This window comes from Petaurus breviceps, unplaced genomic scaffold (assembly GCF_028583685.1).
Source record: "Petaurus breviceps papuanus isolate PSGF00001 unplaced genomic scaffold, PetGlider_PUasm1.0 91133, whole genome shotgun sequence".
Taxonomy (NCBI): domain Eukaryota; kingdom Metazoa; phylum Chordata; class Mammalia; order Diprotodontia; family Petauridae; genus Petaurus; species Petaurus breviceps.
Window position 1 is genome coordinate 21,901,042 of NW_027187419.1, and position 20,320 is coordinate 21,921,361.

The following is a 20,320-nucleotide window of genomic DNA, read 5'->3' on the forward strand; positions in this document are numbered from 1 at the left end:
GATTCTACACAACAATAGGCAAGGAATCAGGATTAATTTTAGGCAAGTTCTCTCAAAATACAGAGATCGGTGATATCGCAGGGGAGTCATGGTGCATAAGCTCCTGGGGACTCAGAGGAATAATAAAGCCAGAGCTGGAAGGGACCAACAGGATTAGTTAGTCCAAACACCCCATTTTATATATGAGAAATCTGAGAACCAAGAAAGGTGTGCTCTGTAGCAAAGCCTTAACTAACCTGAACCCAAATTCCAAATATAGCCCCTTTCTCATTGCCCCAAGCTGCCTAAACTCTTCAAACTGTATTATGTTCATTTCTCTTACTCCTAAATCATGACAGGGCCTGGTTCCTCTACCTCTAGCCACCCATATATCCACATCCATAGTAACTCTTGACTATTTTATTAAGCACACCCTTTCAGTTCTCCCAGCACCATACTCCCCTTTCTGCCAAACACATCCCTACAATAGACTTCCCCCATAAAAGAGGCACACAAGGTTATTTTCTCCAGAATGAACAGAGTGATGGAGGAGGAGTGGGATAATGAAGTCATAAGTTTCAATTCAACTGTAACAAATATTTATTAAATGCAAATTATGTGCAAGGTACTTGGAATTCAAAGAGCATAGATTTAAAGGTGGATGGATCTTTAAAAGTTTCATGAGATGATTAAGTGTAGCTGTGAAGATAAAACAGAATAGAATGAGAAATCTGAAGTAGAAAAGCACACTTCTAACCAAGGCCTGGAGAGGTATGTGCATAATAAGGGCTTGGTTAATAAATATTTGTGGACTGACTGATTGGCTGGACAGCAGACCAAAAAGGCTTCTTGGTAGAGCATTTGAAGAAGGAGAGCGACATCAGCCAGCAGAAATGGAGGTGGGAATGGCACTGAGAGGTAGGGGACAGGGTAAGCAATAGCAGCCCTCCATGATGTAATGGAATAAAGGTTTGAGAACCACTGGCTCAGGAAGAGAATGGGATGATAAATACAAATAAACAAAAATTATTTTTGTGGCTATAAAAAGTTAACTGCAAGGTTTACTTAAAAACCAAGGATTCTGACTCATGAAATCGTATGGTGGCAGGGTACAGAATGAGACATTTTTGGATGTGGTCAATGTGATAGCAGTTTTCCTTGACCATGAAAATTTGTTATAAGAGTTTTGTTTTCCTTTGGGGGAGGGAGGAGTGAGGAGAGAAGGGAGAGAAATAAGTTTTTAGCTGAAAAAAATTAATTTAAAAGCAAAATAAAACAGTGGCCCTAAACTGGTTATTCTCATGTGTGGTATATGCTTTCACATATATGTGAAGGAACTGCCTTTAGCTGTAGTTTATTCAGTGTCCATTGTTATAATGTGGCAAAGACAAAAACAAAAAAAAAAGTACAGGAAGGTTAAATTTCATATGCAAAATAAAACAATGAACTTTGACTAATAATAATTATTGCTCACTTTCCTGCAACTTTCTCTACCTGAAAAGAGATTTATATTTTGGATCTCTCAACATACCCACACATAAAATGAAATGGAGAACACAGAGGCAGAATACAAAAGGAAGGAGCCCTGAACAGGAGTGAGAAGACCTTTAAAAGTGTCAGTCATTATTGTAAATATTCATAGAGTGCAGAGGGAGGAAAACATGTCTTTGCCTGAAAAGGAGTTAACGTTTTTTTCATCTAGATAATTACGCTGGTTTCCCATTCCAAGTGTGAAGTACAGGTTATCTATAGTTGGCCTCTGAGCTTTTTCATCTTTCAAGTGTTGGTGGCAGTGAGATCTCCACCTAAAAATATTTACAAGGAAATTGACTCACCCTCTTTGTAAATGTTTAAACTTCTAAGCACATAGCTCATACTGTCCAGGAGCATTCAGACTGAGGTTTTTCTATACCAAAACATTGTTTTATTAACTCAGAGCTATAAATAGATTACTTAACTCTTAACAGGATTAAAAATTATTAATATGAAGCTGTTTTATTTATACTGTTATTTTTAAAGCCCAACCCTGATAATATTATACTGAAGTTAGTTCATACAAATTACTAAAATGAAATAAAACTGGCTAAAAATCAGGGCCAGTCCAAGGCCCTAGTTAGAAAGGCAGTAAGGCAGGTGTCCGTGTTAGTATGGGGGGAGAGGTGCTGAAAATAGTTTTAAAAAAAGAAAAACACCTCATCTTCATAGTGTTCTTATAACATACAAATGTTCACTTTGCTCAGGGCACCAAAAATCATAGGTCCAGACCTGGTTAAAATTTAACTTAGAAATTACAGCAGGTAAATTTAATTATAAACAAACCAAGCCTTTTACAGATGGATAAAACATACAACTGTATCTAATCAGGTAACATTGTATTAGAGGAGGGAAATAGATGACTAGAAAGACTTAAGGCCTAGGGCCTTGTGGTTTTCTCAGCTTTGTGAATGTTGTTTCAACTTGGCCACATGTCTAGGATTACAGTAAGAGCTCACATTTAGATGGCACTTTTACTTCCAAAGCTCTCTATAGACATCATATCATTTTACCCTCATGACAGTCTTAAGTGGTAAGGCATCAAAGTATTATTCCTATTCCATAGGTAGGTAGACTGAGGTTCTAAATCTAAATAACTAGTCCAAAACTATGCAATTTCTGAATGTCAAAGCTGAGACTCAGAACTAACCCTTCTGATTAGAAGTCTAGTGTTCTTGTCACTACACTGTGCTGCATGATCCAACTAGGGTATGCCAACCACTATGCCCTAGGAGGGGAAAATTTGCCCTCTTCAGGGGCAAATTTGAATAGTTGTTGTGTCGACTCTAAGGTAAACCTGTAACTGGGTACTCGTTATATAGGAAGAGTCAGAATAGAGGTCATTTGGGAAAGGAATTTGGAATTATGCAAATAAAGTGACTAAAATGTCAGTTTGATCTAGAAATTCCATTAACAGTCAACATACTCCCAAGGAAGTCATTAATAAGAAGAATAACCCTACATACACCAAAATATTTATAGCATCACTTGTTGTCATAACAAAAAACTGAAAACAAAGTAGATGCCCATGCACTGAAGAATCGCTAAACAAATTGTGGTATATGAATGTAATGGATTATATTACTGTGCTGTAAGAAACAATGGCTATGATGAATACAAAGAAGAACTGAAATACTTATACAATATGAAATAAGCAGAACCCCAAAAAGACTATATAAAATGACTACAATAATATAAGTAGAAAGCACAATTACCAAAAAAAAAAAAAAATGAATGCTGCAAAATTACAAAGAACAAGCATGGGCCCAAAGCAATATAAGATACTCCCACCCATTCTTCTTTTGCAGAGGTAGGAGGTCTACAAACATGAAACACTACAAATATTTTTTTAGACTTTTTTCAATGTATTAATCAGTTGGGCTGATTTTTTTTCTTCCCCTTTTTCTCTAAATGTATTATTATTCTTGTTATAGGGGGGAATGGTGAAACAATCGGGGTTAAGTGACTTGCCCAGTGTCACACAGCTAGGAATTGTCAAGAATTGAGGCTGGATTTGAACTCAGGTCCTCCTGACTCCAGGGCTGGTGCTTTATCCACTGTGTCACCTAGCTGCCCCACCTCCTCTTTTTCTTTTAAAAAGAAATTTGATCTATTGGACCATTTTGAATGACATCTGAGAAGAAGGAAGGGAAACAAATTCTGATGATATAAAAAAATAAAAGATGAAAATAATTTTTTTAAGGAAGTTGCTTTAAATTGTAAATTCATCACTCCAGAAATGAGACCATCTGAATTTCCCCAGGTTTGTAGTTAGACTTTTCATTTATTGGTATTAGATTCCATGAGTTTAGATATGATTTAAAAAAGTAGAGCTCAGAACAGGCTTCCGTTGGGGAGATCGGCTTAACTGCATCCCATCCCTAGTTTCTAGATGAGTTCTAGAGAACTAGAAAAGGGGACGGCCAACAGAAGCAGAACTCTAGACTTAGGTTAGGGGTAAACCTCGGGAGTGGGGGTGCTATCCTTGGCCCAAGGATCCTATTCTCTGAAGACCAAATCAGTGATCCTTCAGGGATAGCCTCAAAACAGTTGCCTGTACAAGAGAAAGGTATTCTACCCAGAGATCAGAATTGGGCTGGGAATAGTTAAAATAGCAGGCTAACAAATGAACCATTTCCTGTAGCGTGGGTATAGTAATAGCCTCCTTAGAAACAGCTTCATAGTGTCTGGAGTTCCTTTCTTTCCTCACCATCCACCTGGACCCTAGGTAAGGTAACTATGTGTATTGCTACAGGTGCTTGCCCTAGATGCAAAAACTCCTAATTACAACTCTGCCATGCTGATCTTTATTTTGTACCCCATGTTATTCTGCGTGCTTTTAAGTTGTAGTAAAGCATTACAAAAAGCAAAGGAACCTGAATTAGGGGAATCTCAGTTCACATTCAGGTGGTGCTTTCTATATTTGTTTTGTTATTGTTCAGTCATTTTTCAGACATGTCTGAATGCTTCGTGACCCGTTTGGGGTTTTCTTGGCAAAGATACTACAGTGCCTTGCCATTTCCTTCTCCAGCTCATTTTACAGAGGAGGAAACTGAGGTAAACAGGTATAAGTGACTTGCCTGGCTTCATATAGCTAGTAAGTATCTAAGGCCAGATTTGAACTCCTGAAGATGAGTCTTCCTGACTCTAGGCTTGGCACTTATAATCTACTTCACCTGTCTTGGTCTCACCTCCTGCAACTGTAAAATGCAACAGCACCTTCTACAATATGGTAACTGGGATGATGGTGCTTTGCAAACTTTTAAGTGTTATACAGAAGACATTTCTTCCTGTTATTATTTTAGAATCAAGTAAGAATGTAAGCAAATAGCTTTGTGAACTTTAAAATCATCATTCTCATCTTATTTTATGGAATTCAGCTAGAATGGGACAAGTGAGACATTTATATAGTGCTTACTATGTGAGAGACTATTAGTTAATAGCTGTACTGCTATTATTCTTTTATATTTAATAGTCTGTGAACATGTAGATAAAATGCCTGCATAAGTTTTGGGATTTAAGCTCATAAACAGGCTCACTGAGACCATCTCTCAGACAATGGGGATGATATTCACATCATGTTCCCACGTAATTTTTTTTTCTCCTAAGTCTCTAAGTAGTTTGGAGATTGTGTATTCAATATGGAAACACCTGAGTACTCAATATGACAATACCTGTTAAAATTTTCTTAAAGTTTATGGATTTTTTTTTTGGAGGGGGGAAGGTAGGGCAGTTAGGGTTAAGTGACTTGCCCAAGGTCACATGACTAGTTTTTTTGTGTGTGTTAAGTGTCTGAGGCCAGATTTGAACTCAGGTCCTCCTGACTCCAGGGCCAGTGCTCTATTTACTGCACCATCTAGCCACCCCTGTATTTATTGTTATTATTATTATTATTATTATGTATTCTTAAATTATCTCTCATCTAGTCTGCCAAACTAAATTGTAAATTCCTTGAGGCCTGAGTTCTTGTCTTATACTTTTTTATATTTGCCATGGTTTCTTTTTTTTTTTTTAAGCAATCTGGGTTAAGTAACTTGCTCAAGGCGTGGTGCTAAGTATCAGAGCCCGAATTCAATCCCCAGGTCATCCCGACACTGGAGCTGGTGCTCTTTCTCGCTGAGCCACCTGGCCACCCCTAAGCAATTGGGATTAAGTAACTTGCTCAAGGTTACACAGCCAGGTGGGTGATAAGTGTCTGAGCCCAGGATTCGATCCCCAGGTCATCCCAACACTGGAGCCGATGCTCTTACTCGCTGTGCTACCTGGCCGCCCCTTGCGATGGTTTCTTGATACCTTAAGGTGCAGGACCAAAGTATTTTACAGGACTCAGAGAAACCTCAAAGACCATAATGCTAAGAAGTCAAACATTTATGGAGGAATAGATTAATAAGAAAGTCTGGTAGAGAAACAGTTGAGAACTCATGGAGGATATAGGCACTGAGCAGAAAATCCAAGAAGGGTCACAGGCAAAGAGGCAGATTAAGAAAGAATAGAGAAGGAAGGAAAAAAATGATAAATCATAAGGTTTTCAAGCACAGAAGCTAGGAAGGGCTAGAGGAAAAAAGGCCTAGCCATATATTGTAGTAAGCAATTAGCAATGAGTCAGAAAAATTCAAGTGAAGTCTAAGGCCAGAAGAAGAGTCAACAATACCAGAAAACCAATATGTTTAAGGAAGCAAAAAAAAAAAATTTTTTTCTCAATTTTATCACACATAATTTTGTGAGAATGAAAGAATGTTTACTAAATGGTTTGTGTTGTTTAGAAGGAAACTGCTACACAAAAGTACTACAAGTGCCATGATGTGAAAGGAAAGGGTCTAAAGACAGCCACCATTATATCCTACACTGTGACTTTGAAGGAAAGCTATTGGACTCCATGAACATTGTGCAAACTACTCCTACTTGTAAAAGCTTGAATTATGAAACCTGACTTACTATCTTTAAAAGACTATCAACCCTTGACCTAAGTCATCAATATATATGGTACATACTGCACTGCATCATGTGCAAAGAAATCTTGCTTAGGACCTAGAAAAACATACTAAATAATAATACTGAACATAATACTGAAACATTTGTATTAAATTTATAAGTTCAATTTAATTTCTATTTTTTAACTTTGATACGCATTAACTAAATTAAAAGATGTAAAGTTTAAAAACAACAAAAGAAACTTTTGTTAGAAAAAAAGTAAAATTATATCATTAAGTAGAAGGCTGTTTTCTACATAAGCATTTCAACTTATATGCTATCTTTCAACATCTTATCTATTCAAAAATTATGCTACTATATCACTCTCAAGGTATACATTAGAGGGTTTCCTCATAGGTAAGTAAGAATGCCTTATGAAACTCTCCTTTGAATACTTCAGTGTCTAATTTTCAAAAGGGGAATACCATCTTATAAAAAAATCCCATCAGACAGCAAATAGTGATGAGCTCCATTCTTTTTGTTCCACGTGTCTCCTTCCCCACTAACTTACAAGTATTCTGCGGTGAGGAATTATCACATTTTATGTAACTCTCCAAACACCAGTAGTACTTAATACAGAATTATTTATATTTTAGGTATCTAATAAATGCTGATGACTATTAATGATCACTTCATCCTTTTAAGGGTAGAGAATGAGAATATTACCCCATTTTTTTCAGAAGGGAAAATTAGGTCATAGAATAATCACTCTATAATTTGCCCATGGTAATATGGGGGAAGCCAATGAGCATGAAGAATCAAATTCTTTGCCTCCTTGTTCAGTTTATGACTCTCACAAAAATGACTCAATTCCACCATACTATTTTACCTATCAAAGAGACTATCAAGTGCATTTATTTGACTATTTAAGACTACTAATTTGTTTTAAGGAAATAAAAATCATTTTGAAGTAGATTTTTAAAATTATTACTCATGTTTATAAATGAAAATAGGCACTTACCAATACTAATTTCATCATCAGTTTCAGCATCTCCAATACATTCAAACTGGAAATCTTGCAAGGACTGTGAAAATTTCTGTACTGCCATGGACAGATCTGTAATTAAAAGGTAAACCAATATTTGGTTAATTAACTGCACCATAATAATTATTTCTTATCAACATTATATTATTTTTATATTTACTCATGGTTCAATTAATCCCTTCTGAATTATGAGTTGTGCCAGATAAACTATGCCAAAACCACAAAGGCTTCATGGAAGTTTCATACCTATTTATTAAGAATATTTCTTTGGGGGTGGCTAGGTGGCGCAGTGAGTAAAGCGCTGGCCCCGTAGTCAGGAGGACCCGAATTCGGTTCCGGCCTCAGACACTTAACACCCACACAAAAAAACTAGCCATGTAACCTTGGGCAAGTTACTTAACCCCAATTGCCCTCCAAAAGGCAAAAAGAAAAAAAAAAGAGTATTTTTTTCTAAGAAAATAAATGGTAGGTGTTAAACATAGCAAAGCATGAATAACATAACAAAAAACTGATAGTTTAACAGAATACAACTCATTACTAATATGTCATTCCTGAATCACCTGTTCAGTTGGACCAATATGTTAGAGCCAAGTACAAAATGTGTATAGAACTAAAAGAATGAAAATGGAAAGAGACACAGTATACAATTGAAAGAATGCAATTCTGACCTATTCAGACCAATTACTAGTGATTTTTAAAAATGGATAAAGGACAAAAGAATATATACATTATTGTTGTTCCGCTATTTTTAGTCATGCCTGATTCTTCATGACCCCCTTTGGGGTTTTCTTGACAAAGACCCTAGAGGGGTTTGCCATTTCCTTCTCCAGCTCATTTAACGGAAGGGGAAATTGAGGCAAAGAGAGTTAAGTGACTTGCCCAGAGTGACACATCTAGTCAAGTATCTGAGGTCACATTTGAACTCAGATCTTTCTGACTCCAAGTACAGGACTCTATCCATTGCACCACCTAGCTGCCCCCCCTGGATAAATACATGGGCTATAATGATTTCACACAGAATTTTAACCAATCTAAAACTCCATGGTAAGTAAAATACAATAACCATTACAACGTGACCAAAAGAGCCTAAATACTCTCTTAGATGAAGTGTCTTACCTAAGATTGTGCAGGTAAAGACAGAGCTGGGATTTGATAGCAAGTCTCTAGTTTACTTTCTAACCCCAAGTTCAACCTTCTTTCCATTATATCAAGCAGCCTCAATAAGCTCCCACTTCAACTATAAGATCCATCACAGCAGAAATGGTATCTACTGTATCTTTGTATATTCCAAAGCATCTTTTCTTACCACAGCAGACACTAAAATACATCCAGAACACATACAAGAATTGGCCTCTCCTTCCCTATGTCTCACAGTAAGACTGTTTCTAGCAGAGTGCCCAGAATTCATTCATCTAGAGAAAATAACCTCCTTTTCCAGACTTCACGGGCTGCAGAAAAGAGGCAGAAAAGTCATACCTGCACTAACAGCATTTGGTGAGAATGTGCAGTTGACCAGCATTAAGAAATTCCAACAAGGAGCTGAAAATTTTTGTTTAAAAATTTAAAAGAGATTGCCTAAAGGAAAAGATCCAGCTTTTCCTCCCCCGGGAGGTGAGTGTCATGTAGTTCCTTTAACCAAGGAGTTAGATTAAAGTTTCCTAATAGTAATCTATGATAAAATACCAACTCCTCAGTTTGACGTTTAACGTCTTTCACAGCCTGGCTCCAACCTACCTTCTAAATTAATTCCTCCTTTCGCCCCCTCACACATTTCCAGTTTCTAGGCAAACTGGCCTATTTACTCTTTACCAGAAATCACATTCCATCTCCCTTATGTATGTCTTTACACAGGCTGTGTCTTCCTTACTTTTAATGCAATCCCTCCTTCAGTCAACCCTTTAGAATCCCTAGATTCCTTCAAGGATCTGTCTAAGCACCTGTTCCAGAAAGCTTTTCCTAAATCTATCAATCGTCACTGCCTATCTCTAAATAAAAAAATAATGGAATAATTTTATATACCTTATATTTAATTTATCTCAATTCACACATTTTTTTTTCCTTCCAGAGAATGTAAACTTTTTCTGGGGTAGAAGCAATAAGGGTTAAGTGGCTTTTCCAGAGTCACACATCTGAGACCACATTTGAACTCAGGTCCTCCTGACTCCAGAGCCAGTGCTCTTGCAACTGTAGCACCTAGCAGTCACAGAGTGTAAACTGAAGATAGGAAGAGTTTTAGTTTTGCCTTCCTATAAGCCCACTGATCAGCACAGTAAGCATCTTATAAATATTCTTGTTGAATGAATACATGAATGGGGACTGTACTTTTCAAGGGTTGATCAATAAATATGTTCTAATAGTTCAAGGATCCATGATTTTATTGATGTATACTCTCTCCTACTATTATGTAAGCTTACATAACAGTTTAATGAGACATGAATAAAATAATTCGCACTTGGTGGCCAACCTTCTGGTGAAGAACTCCTTTCAACTTACTGAGACTCAGTCCTCTAATTAAAGACACAAGCTGTCTGTGGGTCTGATCTGAAACCATTCCTGCTTGGTAGAGCTATGCTTCATTGGCATCAACTTTCAGAGAAGAGGCACTTCCACACCCTGATGAGGCATCAGAATATAGTTTTTATAAGATATCTCTAAAAATAATGTCCAATTTTTAATTTAGATTTATTCAACTTCCAAAATTAGAATCACCCTTATTATGACCATTATGACTTATTATGAATAGCACCCCTCCACCAAGGGACATACTGAATATATGAATGCACAAATGAAAACAAGCGGAGAGGAGCCTCACTGAAAATACCAAAATATGGTGCACTGAACTAGGTGGCAGAGAGTAGATCAAGAATTGAATCTGTTTGAGGGTGGCTGGGTGGTGCAGTGAATAGAGCACTGGCTCTGTAGTTAGGAGGACCTGAGTTCAAATCCAGCCTCAGACACTTAAAACTTGCTAGTTGTGTGACCTTGGGCAAGTCACTTAACCCCAATTGCCCTACCTTCTCCCCTCCAAAAAAAGGCAAAAAAAAAAAAAAACCCTGGACCTCAAGTCAGGAAGGCCTTAGTTGAAATCCAATCTTAGATATCTACTAGCTGTGAGAATACTGGGCAAGTCACATACCCATACATATGCCTCAGTTTCCTCAACTATAAAATGGGGATAAAAATAATACCTACTTCCCAGGGTTGTTGTGAGAATCAAAAATGCTTAGCACAGTGCCTGGCACTATGTAAATTATTATTCCCTATCTCTTCTCCCTTTTCCAACCAATTCAGGGGAGTCATAGGAGGCAATGCTGATAAGTTCTTACAATGTTCCCTTAAGGTTTATCAAATAAAGATCTGTGGGAGCCAGAAAAATGTTTGGGGGGAAGGAGTCGTCTTGGGGGCAGAGAAGAATTCACTTAAGTGAAACATACTTTGTTCCATTCATATTAAAATTAAAATCAAAAACTTCAAAACAACTTCAAAACATCAACAGGAACATGCTGGCTAATATCAGATACTTATGAGAACACCAAAAAGAAAACTGACCTCAAAGGTAATTTTAACCCAAAACATATTTTGGGCCAGCTATGTAACTTTTGGCAAGGCATACAACCTTTCAATGTCTGTTTCCTTACTTGTAAAATGAGCACAGGGCCACTCTTGCCCAGCAGGGTGTGAGGCTGTAATAGCACAATAACAGGGCAGTATGCACCAAGGAACCTACCAAGGGAAAAGTCCTCTCTTCATCATTAAGAGATCCTTGAAAGCCCACTGCCCTGTAGAATTTGAATACAGCTTCAATTCAATGGAGAAAATTTGGTACCTAAATTCCTGTGTTGTAGGAAAAGGACACGGCGTCTCTCCCATATACCACAACTTCTCTTCTCTCATTTTACCCCACCCCTTAACCCTGGCTTTAAACTTGCTATATGATGAGGAAATGTGGTTTGCTCTCCATCACAGAACAGGCTCAGAGCCAAAACAAAGAACCAGCTAGGTAACATGGTAAACTGCAATTAGATGACTTCAAAAGCATTGGTACTGGGTATAATTAATTTGGGAAAAAATGTTGCCCACCAATAACTGGGAATTATATGACATTGTTCTTGCAGTTACATAGTTAATTCTATGTCCCCTTGATAGCATACCATCTGAATCTACTCTAAAAACAGCAAGAAAAAAATATGAATTCAGCCTTGAAGATGGCAGCTGCAGGAGTCTCCAAACATTGAATGTTTGGAAAAGACAGCAAGAAAATAACATACTGATAACAGCTGCAAAAGCCTTCGCAATGCACCACAGGGCTTAGCAACCCATGAGGAAAAATGTATATTTATCTCTCTCTTCCTGAAGGAGAGATGTAGCTTTGCATCCCAACTGAGGCTATCACTAAGACTGTCTTAGTAAAGCATAATCCTACAGCCTTTAAGTCACCTAGTGAGAGAGAAGATTATATATGAGAAGTTTGCCTCTCAGGTGGTTCAGATTACACTTGTATTTTGGAATGACTACTCAATAAGCATTAAACAAAACACACACATACATACACACACACACACACACGTTCTTTCCCAATATCTTAACTTTAGTTTTAAAACATTCAAGTGTTTTCTGGGTTCTTAATATTTCCTTTCTCTTTTCCCTCTCTTTTTGGTTTTCATTTTCACAAATGAAAGGGAGTGATACTGAAGGAGCATTACTAACATTAATTATGAGAGCTATGATTTATAATGCTGTCATATGGGGAAACTAGTTCATACTTCTAATCTTGGCTCCATCTCTGTCTGATTCAATGTGCAAGTACCGAGCAACTGCTTTAACACCTACCACTGACTTTAAGCCATACCTATAGCACACTGTTGTCTCTGTCTACAGAGTAACCAAGAGCCCCCATATCATCTTCCTGGGTTCAGACAAAAGAATTCTAAATTCTTTAAAATACAGAATTTTTTAAAAAATTGTTAAATGTTAAACTACATTCCTAATTTGAGAACTTAAATTTCTTTTAAGAAAAAATTGTTCAGTTTTGCTGACATTTTTAGCATTTTTCTTTTTTAACAAATTTATTTGTTACATAGAATGGATCTCTGGAAGGAGGGGCAGAAGGATACAGGGGAAAATTTGGGTGACATAAAAAAATGATGCTAATAAAATGTACTTTAAAAAAGCTGTTCATCGAATATTTACAGAATCACAATGACTATTTACTTTCCTATTCATTACTATTATCTCTATTGAATTTCATGTAAGTAAAGAGATTTCAGGGATAAATGGATAAGGAAACAAAAATGTAACAAGCTGTGTAAGTCTAGCTTGGAAGAAACTGCTCTCGAGTCTGCTGAAAGCAGAGATTTGGTCCTTTTGTGTCTCTCCCAACCCATCACCCCTGTACCTACTAAGGACTCAGGATGTTTCCATCAAACTCTTCTCCAAGATGTAGGCCAAGGAAAGATACCAGAGAGAGTATACCACAGTGTAAGTTGCTAATAGCCATGCTCTGGAGGCTTCTTCACTTATGAGGAAAGAAGCCATAATAATAGAGATATTTTCCCTATAGAGCCACAGAGCCACACAGCTTTCTGCCAAGTACACAGCAGCACCCCAGGGTCTGTACCGGTCTTCTTACACAGCCCAGGAGTTGGTACCAAAATGTATGCCTATATTCACACTGGACCCTGTAAGAAACTATAGTATGTTTGAAAAATAAATCCATTAGTAATTTATATGAGATAGTTAATCGGCAGCAGTGATCCACCAATCCCCAAGCTGCAACATTAGAGTTTCACTTTATCTGAGCATTTTGAAGAGCCTGGGAAACATCCAGGACTGATTTATGCAGATTGACTGGTTGTACTTGTTTGGTTTTCAGTTCATTTCTTTTACTAACCCAGTAACATGAATTTCACTGATACTTATGACAGGTGCGGCCCTCTGAAAAATTCATGTTAAGTGTTATAAACCTATTCCTTCCTAACTCCTACTCTTGTTATAACTCTCTCCTACATTAAATATCACCTCCCATTAAACTTTATATCACCCCCCAGAACTTATACAGTGGCTGCTTAATGAGTGATTAACTGAACAAAATCTGTAATACCTGAAACTAAGCTCATGTGGAAGCAAGGATGAAGAGAAATCATAGGAGCCAAACAGCTAAGCAAAGATACTGTAAGGACTGTAATGGTAAGAAGCCTTTGAGAGTCAAAAGACCCAAATTCAAAACCCAGTTCTCTCTGCCATGTATGATGGGCAAATCATTTATTTCTCTGTTATCTCACTTTCTTCATCTGTTAAATAGAAATGTCTGTAAAACAAAGATGAGAGCAGAGGTTAGGGCTTTCCAACCATCACCCCACAAGGATGGAGTGCTAGCCCTGGAATCAGAAAGACTCATCTTCCTGAGTTCAAATCCATCCTGAGATACTTACTAGCTATGTGACATTAGACAAGTCATTTAACCCTATTTGCCTCTGTTTTCTCATCTGTAAAATGAACTGGAGAAGAAAATGGCAAACCATTCCAGTATCTTTGCCAAGAAAAGCCCAAATGGAGTCAGACACAACTGGAATGAGTGAAGAACAACAAAAACTGAAACAATAACTATCTAACTAAGAGTGGTTGTGGGGAAATCACTTTGTAAATCATAAAATACAACTATAACTGTAAAGTGCAAAAAATAGATAAGCGAATAAATACATAAATAAGAATTGCCATTAGTATTTCTAGGTATAAGATTGTTGGGCTATTCATTGGTAATGGAGAGGAAGCATAAGAATTTAATTGGGAAGTTAATGCATATGCCATTCTACTAGATGATCTTAAAGTATTTTAGATACATTTAAATCGATTATATAAAATTCTGAACTTCCACTAATTCGGAAGAATGTGTATAACGACAGTAATGATAGCATAGTACTGTATATCTAAAAAGCATTCTATATACATCATCTTATTTTATTCTCACTACAACCCTATAAGATAGATAATTACTATTATTTCATTTTTCAGACAAAGAAACTGAGGCTCAGAGTTTGTGTCTTGTTCAAAGTCATGTAATTTCTCAGGTGACAAAGGCAGGGCTTATTTCCTATTTTTTTGGAGGGGGAGAGGCAGAGCAATTGGGATTAAGTGACTTGTCCAAGGTCACACAGCTATTAAGTGTGTGAGGCCGGATTTTGAACTCAGGTCCTCCTGACTCCAGGGCCGATGCTCTATTCACTGTGCCACTCAGCCACCCACCCCTGGACTTATTTCTAAAAACCTTCTAACTCTAAGCCTGTGCTCCTTCTGATTATAGTGCAAATAAAATGTCAAGCTATATTAAACAGCTACAGATATTGGGAAAAGACACAAAAATCAAGAGAGTGATCTAACATGCATAGCTTCAATGGATTTTTTTAAGCCAAATACAAGTCATGATGGATCCTAAGCCACGGAAGGTGGAACCAATAGCCTGACAATGGGCTCTGAAGTACACAGTACTTTAGCCCCTTAGTCTATGGAAGATAAAAACAACAGCAATATCAACTGGTATTTAATAATAACAACAATGCTGGCCAGTATTTAGATAGCACTTTGAGGGTTTGCAAAAAGTACTTGGTCCAAGTTATCTCCTTTGATCCTCACAATAATCCTGTGAAGTAGATGCTATTATTATCTGTGAGGCAGGTGCTATCATTTTACAGAGGAGCAAACTGAGAAGAAGAGGTTATGTGCCTACAGTCACATGGGAAGTACATATCTGAGACGGGATCTAAGGTCTTTCTAACTCAAAGTCCATTGCTCTTGGCCACTGGGCTACCTAGGTGACTATATGTTGTTTCCTATGAAGCTAAATTCTGCATATTAAATCCAATTTTCCCATTGATTTCCATTACATAATAGAAGGGTTGTTACTATCAAGTAAAATTGTCTGATACATTAAAATCCCTTAAAGAACAATAAAGATATAAGATACAGAATAATCGGTCACAATACTATAAAAGGCAAACAAGAAGGATGAGAATGAAGACCAATGAGAGAATGAACAGTTTTTAACCAGGCCAAAAACTCAATAGAAATTTAAGTCCAAAGAACTATGAAGGGGAATAAGGAAGACTGAGACATAATAAGTCAGAAGGAGCTTGGAAAACTCTTAGCTCAATGTATTTCTCCTCCTGGGTTCTAGGACCACTGACAGAGAACATATGCCAAATCTGCTCAAACAGCATTGCTATAGTGCTCTATTCCCATAGACAATAATAGGGAAACCATCTCATCTGGACTTAATATTTACGGACATGACATACTATGGGAGGAAGCAACGCTGCTCTTAGATGCAGTTAGGAATAGGAGCTAGACTTGACTAAATGAATACAAGAAAAATTTATATGGGAGGCAAAATAATTTTAATGGCAATAGGGACTCCTCTTTGTTTTATCTATCATGGTTTAGGTAATAGGAGTGGATGATTCTCAATTTGACATTACACTTACATTTTTAATCACATAATCTGCTAAATTATGAGCTCCTTGAGGCCAAAGGCAATGTCTTAGTCATCTTTGCATACCCAACTACCCAGCATCTTGCTGTGCATAGGCCAGTATATACTGAGCACCAATCCCCAAACTAGTAATTTACTGAAAAATGCATACAGCTAACAGATAAAATAGAAATAAATCTTCACTTAAGTAAAAACTATTGAAAATCTTGCAGTGCTCAGGATTCACAAAATTCTAACTATGGTGCTGTACTTAAATTGGTTTTTGAAAAAAAGTTACACAGATCAGTGTGTCAAAAATTAGTGTCATCAATATGTCATCAAATTAGTTTAAACTATCAAAGTTGGTGATCTGCCTCTTCTAGGGGAGTATTCCTTAAAGACACCAATGAAATCACAGATCTAGATCCACTTAACTTTCCTCTTCCCCAAAGGGTTAAAATGTCAGAACATTGGATGGTTAAAGAAGAGAAGCTGTGTAGCAGAGGGAATAAACTGGAGTCACCTACATTCAATTCTTAGCTCAGTAACTTATTCATTAAATGACCCTGGGCAAATCATTTAAACTCAGTAACTCAGTATCCTCCTCTAAAGCTAGGCAGGCCTTCTAAAATGCCTTCTAACTCCTATGGTCCTATGATCATATGAACAAGAATGGGAAAGGAATTAAAAAGATCAGCAATACATCTTGATGCTTTGACAATACATCTTTATGGTAAGCATTAGAATAGAAAATTAGGCTTTTCAGTGTTAGTCTCAGAATTCTGTGTAACAGTCAAATAATCTTCAGTTAAAGAAAAAAAAGAATGTTTAAGCATGAAAAAATAAAACTTAATTTGCCAAAAAGTTCCCATAGGGAATGTCTTGTAAATAGAAAATGAAACTGACAGGTGTGGGCACTTCATGAAGACAGCCTTCCTACTTCCACAGTGGAGAACCCCATTCTCATTAATGCTGGTAGACAGATTACAACTGATTGCATGTCCATTATTGTCTTTTCTTCTGCCCCTGAAAAAGGGTGGTGTACCTCAGAGGCCACCAGGCAAAATGCAGGGCTATTCTCCGGCATAGACTAACCCAGGGGTGGGGAACCTGTGACCTGGAGGCCACATGGGCCCTCTAGATCCTCAAGTGCAGCCCTTTGACCAAATCCAAACTTCACAGAACAAATTCCCTTAATAAAAGGATTTGCTCTGTAAAACTTAGACTCAATCAAAAGGCCTCCCCCAAGGACCTAGAAGATCACATGTGGCCTCGAAGCCAAGGGTTCCCCACCCCTGGCTAAGCTTTCCCACCTTGCAAATTAGAGAAAGGGGCAAAGTGACCTGAAAAGAAATTATTCAATAATCACCCATGTCCCCCACAGGATGCTATGCAAAGCATTAAGTATTTTCAACATAAGCATTATGTGTTCAATTTACATGTGACGTTGCCCATTTTCAGACCTTTTCAATGTACTGATCAGTTGTGATAATTTTCTTCTACCTATCTAAATAAATATTTTTCATATAGGATGGCTTTCTGGGAGGGGGATGTGGGACATATGGAATAACTATGGTGCTGTAAGAAACAGAAAATATTAATAAAAACTTTTTTTAATCCCTTTGCATACAAATGTTTTAGATTGATATTTAAATTTAAATTAAATTAGAAGGTTTTTCATTGAGAACAAAGAAGTCTTTGGGAGTCTGAACAGTCTTTAAGTCTATAAATGATATGTAAATGGAGCTAGCTAAGAAGTCTTAGAAAAGTTTTACTTGATAATAATAAAACTGGAAAAAGGCTATTTTTATCCAAAATTTCTAAGAAGCTATTTCCACAAACACACACAGAGACTTCACTGTCACAATAGCATAATTTAAAAATAGTAAGTCAGAAGAATGAAAACCGGCCCATCTTCCTACCCTGGGGAAATAAATTTTTGAACAGGATAATGCAATAAACCACCACGTTTCTTGATTCTCTTCCTACCAGCTTAACCCTTCCTTCAATGGCTCTTTTGAGACATCTTTTTGCTTAATAATTCTTCTCTCTCCTCTAAGTGGTATGTCCTTGGCCACTTTGGTAAAACAAGAACCCCTGTTCCCTTAGAGAAATCTTATGTTTCATTCTGACAGTCAGGCAACAACCATTTATTATGTGTTTACAGCATGCAAAGTACTAAGAGCTAGGTATACAAAGAAAGGCAAAAACATTGGCTCCTGCCCTCCAGCAACTTACAATCTAAAGGAATTTTTATTGAGCCCTATGCTAATGTGATAAAAGAGACACAATAATTTATTTCTTTCTCAGAATTAACATTAAAGGAAAAGAGATATGCCAAGTTAACTGTAAAGTCAAGTAGAAATAAATGACAATGTGCAATTAAAATGCAAATGTAAAATGCTAGGAGAGTTGAGAGAAGTTTTGTTTCAGCTTTTGGCCAGGCAGAGATCCTGGCAGTATGGCTTGGAGGAGGGGGCATCTGAGCTGGATCTGAGCAAAAGAACTGGAAGGATGCTGGAAGGGAGATGGAAAAAGAGGAGAAAGTATATTTCAGGGGCTCATGAAGCATGTTTTTTCATCTACCTATCTATATACAACTGATGATCAAAATGCCACTCAAAAAGCATTTTTATGTGTCTTCTATGTACCAGGAACTGTGTTGCAGATAGAGACAATGATAAAAATTAAATAATCCCAAATGGCAAGAAGTTCAACCTCTGGGCCAAGCAAAAATATTTGGAAGTCCCCTTCACCTTGACCAGTATACTTTTTTTTTAATATAAAAGTGTACAGAGTTCTAATAGAAACTACATTCCTTCTTTGGTGGGTTTTCCCACAAAGCAAACATCAAGTCAAAGGAAGTCAACAAGAACTTAAGTATTTACAAGATTCCCTGGCATCTCTAGATAAGGGTTGGAGATACAAAGAAAGAAACTAATAAACTCCAGGCCTACAAGGAACTCACATTCTCAAGGAGAAATATGCAAATAACTATTTCCTCAGCTCCAGAGGTAATCTCCTCCTAGGGAAGGTGGGGGGGAGAAGGGTGAATGATGCAGAAGATGAAATTTGAGCTGAGATTTAAAGGAAGTCCCAGAAGCCAGTGACAAGAAAAAAAAGGGTGTTCCAGGCACAGAGAAAGGAAGGATAGATTTCCAGGAAGGGAAAATAGTAATGTCTTATGGGAGGAACAGCAAGGTTATCATAGCTGGGCTGCAGAATATATGAAGAGGAGTAAAGTGTAAGATGACTGGAAAGGTTTAGGAAGAGGTGGAATAAAGTGCTTTTAAACCAAACATAGTATTTTTATGTTTGATCCTAGAGGGAGTCATTGGTGTTTCCTGAGTAGAGGATTCATCATGCAACAGAAATTACCTTGGGGCTATATAAAAGTGCAAACCCTTAGACCCATCGATACCACCTCTAGGGCTATACCCCAAAGAGATCATGGAAGTGGGAAAAGGTCCCATATGAACAAAAATATTTATAGAAGCTCTTTTTGTGGTGGCAAAGAATTGGAAATCAAGGGGATGCCCATCAATTAGGGAATGGCTAAACAAGTTGTGGTATATGAATGTAATGGAATGCTATTGTGCTGTAAGAAATGAGGAGCAGACGGACTTCATAATAACCTGTAGAGATTTATATAAACTGATGCTGAGCGAGAAGAGCAGAACCAGGAGAACTTTGTACACAATGACAGACACATTGTATGTGTGCTAACTAACTTTGGTAGACTGGGCTCCTCTCAGCACTGCAAGGTTATAAGACAATTCCAGAAGACTCATGATGGAAAGGGCTATCCACATTCAGAGAAAGAATTAAAGAGTTTGAATGCATTTTGAAGCAAACTACTTGCTTTGTCTCATTCATTCCACTGGTTATAATTCTTCTTTATAACTTGACTAATGTTTAACGTGAAGGTATTTGTAGAACCTATACAGACTGCATGCCGCCATGGAGTGGGGGGGAGGGGCGAGAGGTAGTGGGGGGGGAAATCAGGAACTCAAGGGATTGTGGAACTGAATGTTGTAAACTAAAAGTAAATAAATAAATTTTGATTTAACAAAAATGATCTTGGGTTTTCAGAGGTATGTCGTTGGAGCATGAATCCCTGTAGATGTTGCTGTCCAAGCTAGAAAGGCTTTGTTAATGAAAGGAACTATAGTGTAGTGCAGAGTGCTCCACCTGTAATCAGGCTGTCTGACCTTTGAATACCGTGTTTCCCCGACAATAAGACCTATCCCTCCCCTTACTGTGTAAGATCCCTCTAAAATAAGCCCTCCCCCGAAAATAAGCCCTATTGAGATTGCTACTGTAGTGAAGGTGATCCCCTGCGCTACATGCTACATTACGGTACCCTCTGTATGCACCGTCCCCCCCCC

General features: G+C 37.5%; 1 protein-coding gene across 1 annotated transcript in view; it reads right to left on the bottom strand.

The window, feature by feature from the left end:
- Window positions 1–20,320, bottom strand: part of ARHGAP42 (Rho GTPase activating protein 42) — a 425,382-nt gene that overhangs the window by 325,936 nt on the left and 79,126 nt on the right. The window contains exon 2 of the mRNA XM_069079700.1: window positions 7,445–7,540. Coding sequence (XP_068935801.1) covers window positions 7,445–7,540 — 96 coding nt within the window. The remainder of the gene's footprint in view (window positions 1–7,444; window positions 7,541–20,320) is intronic.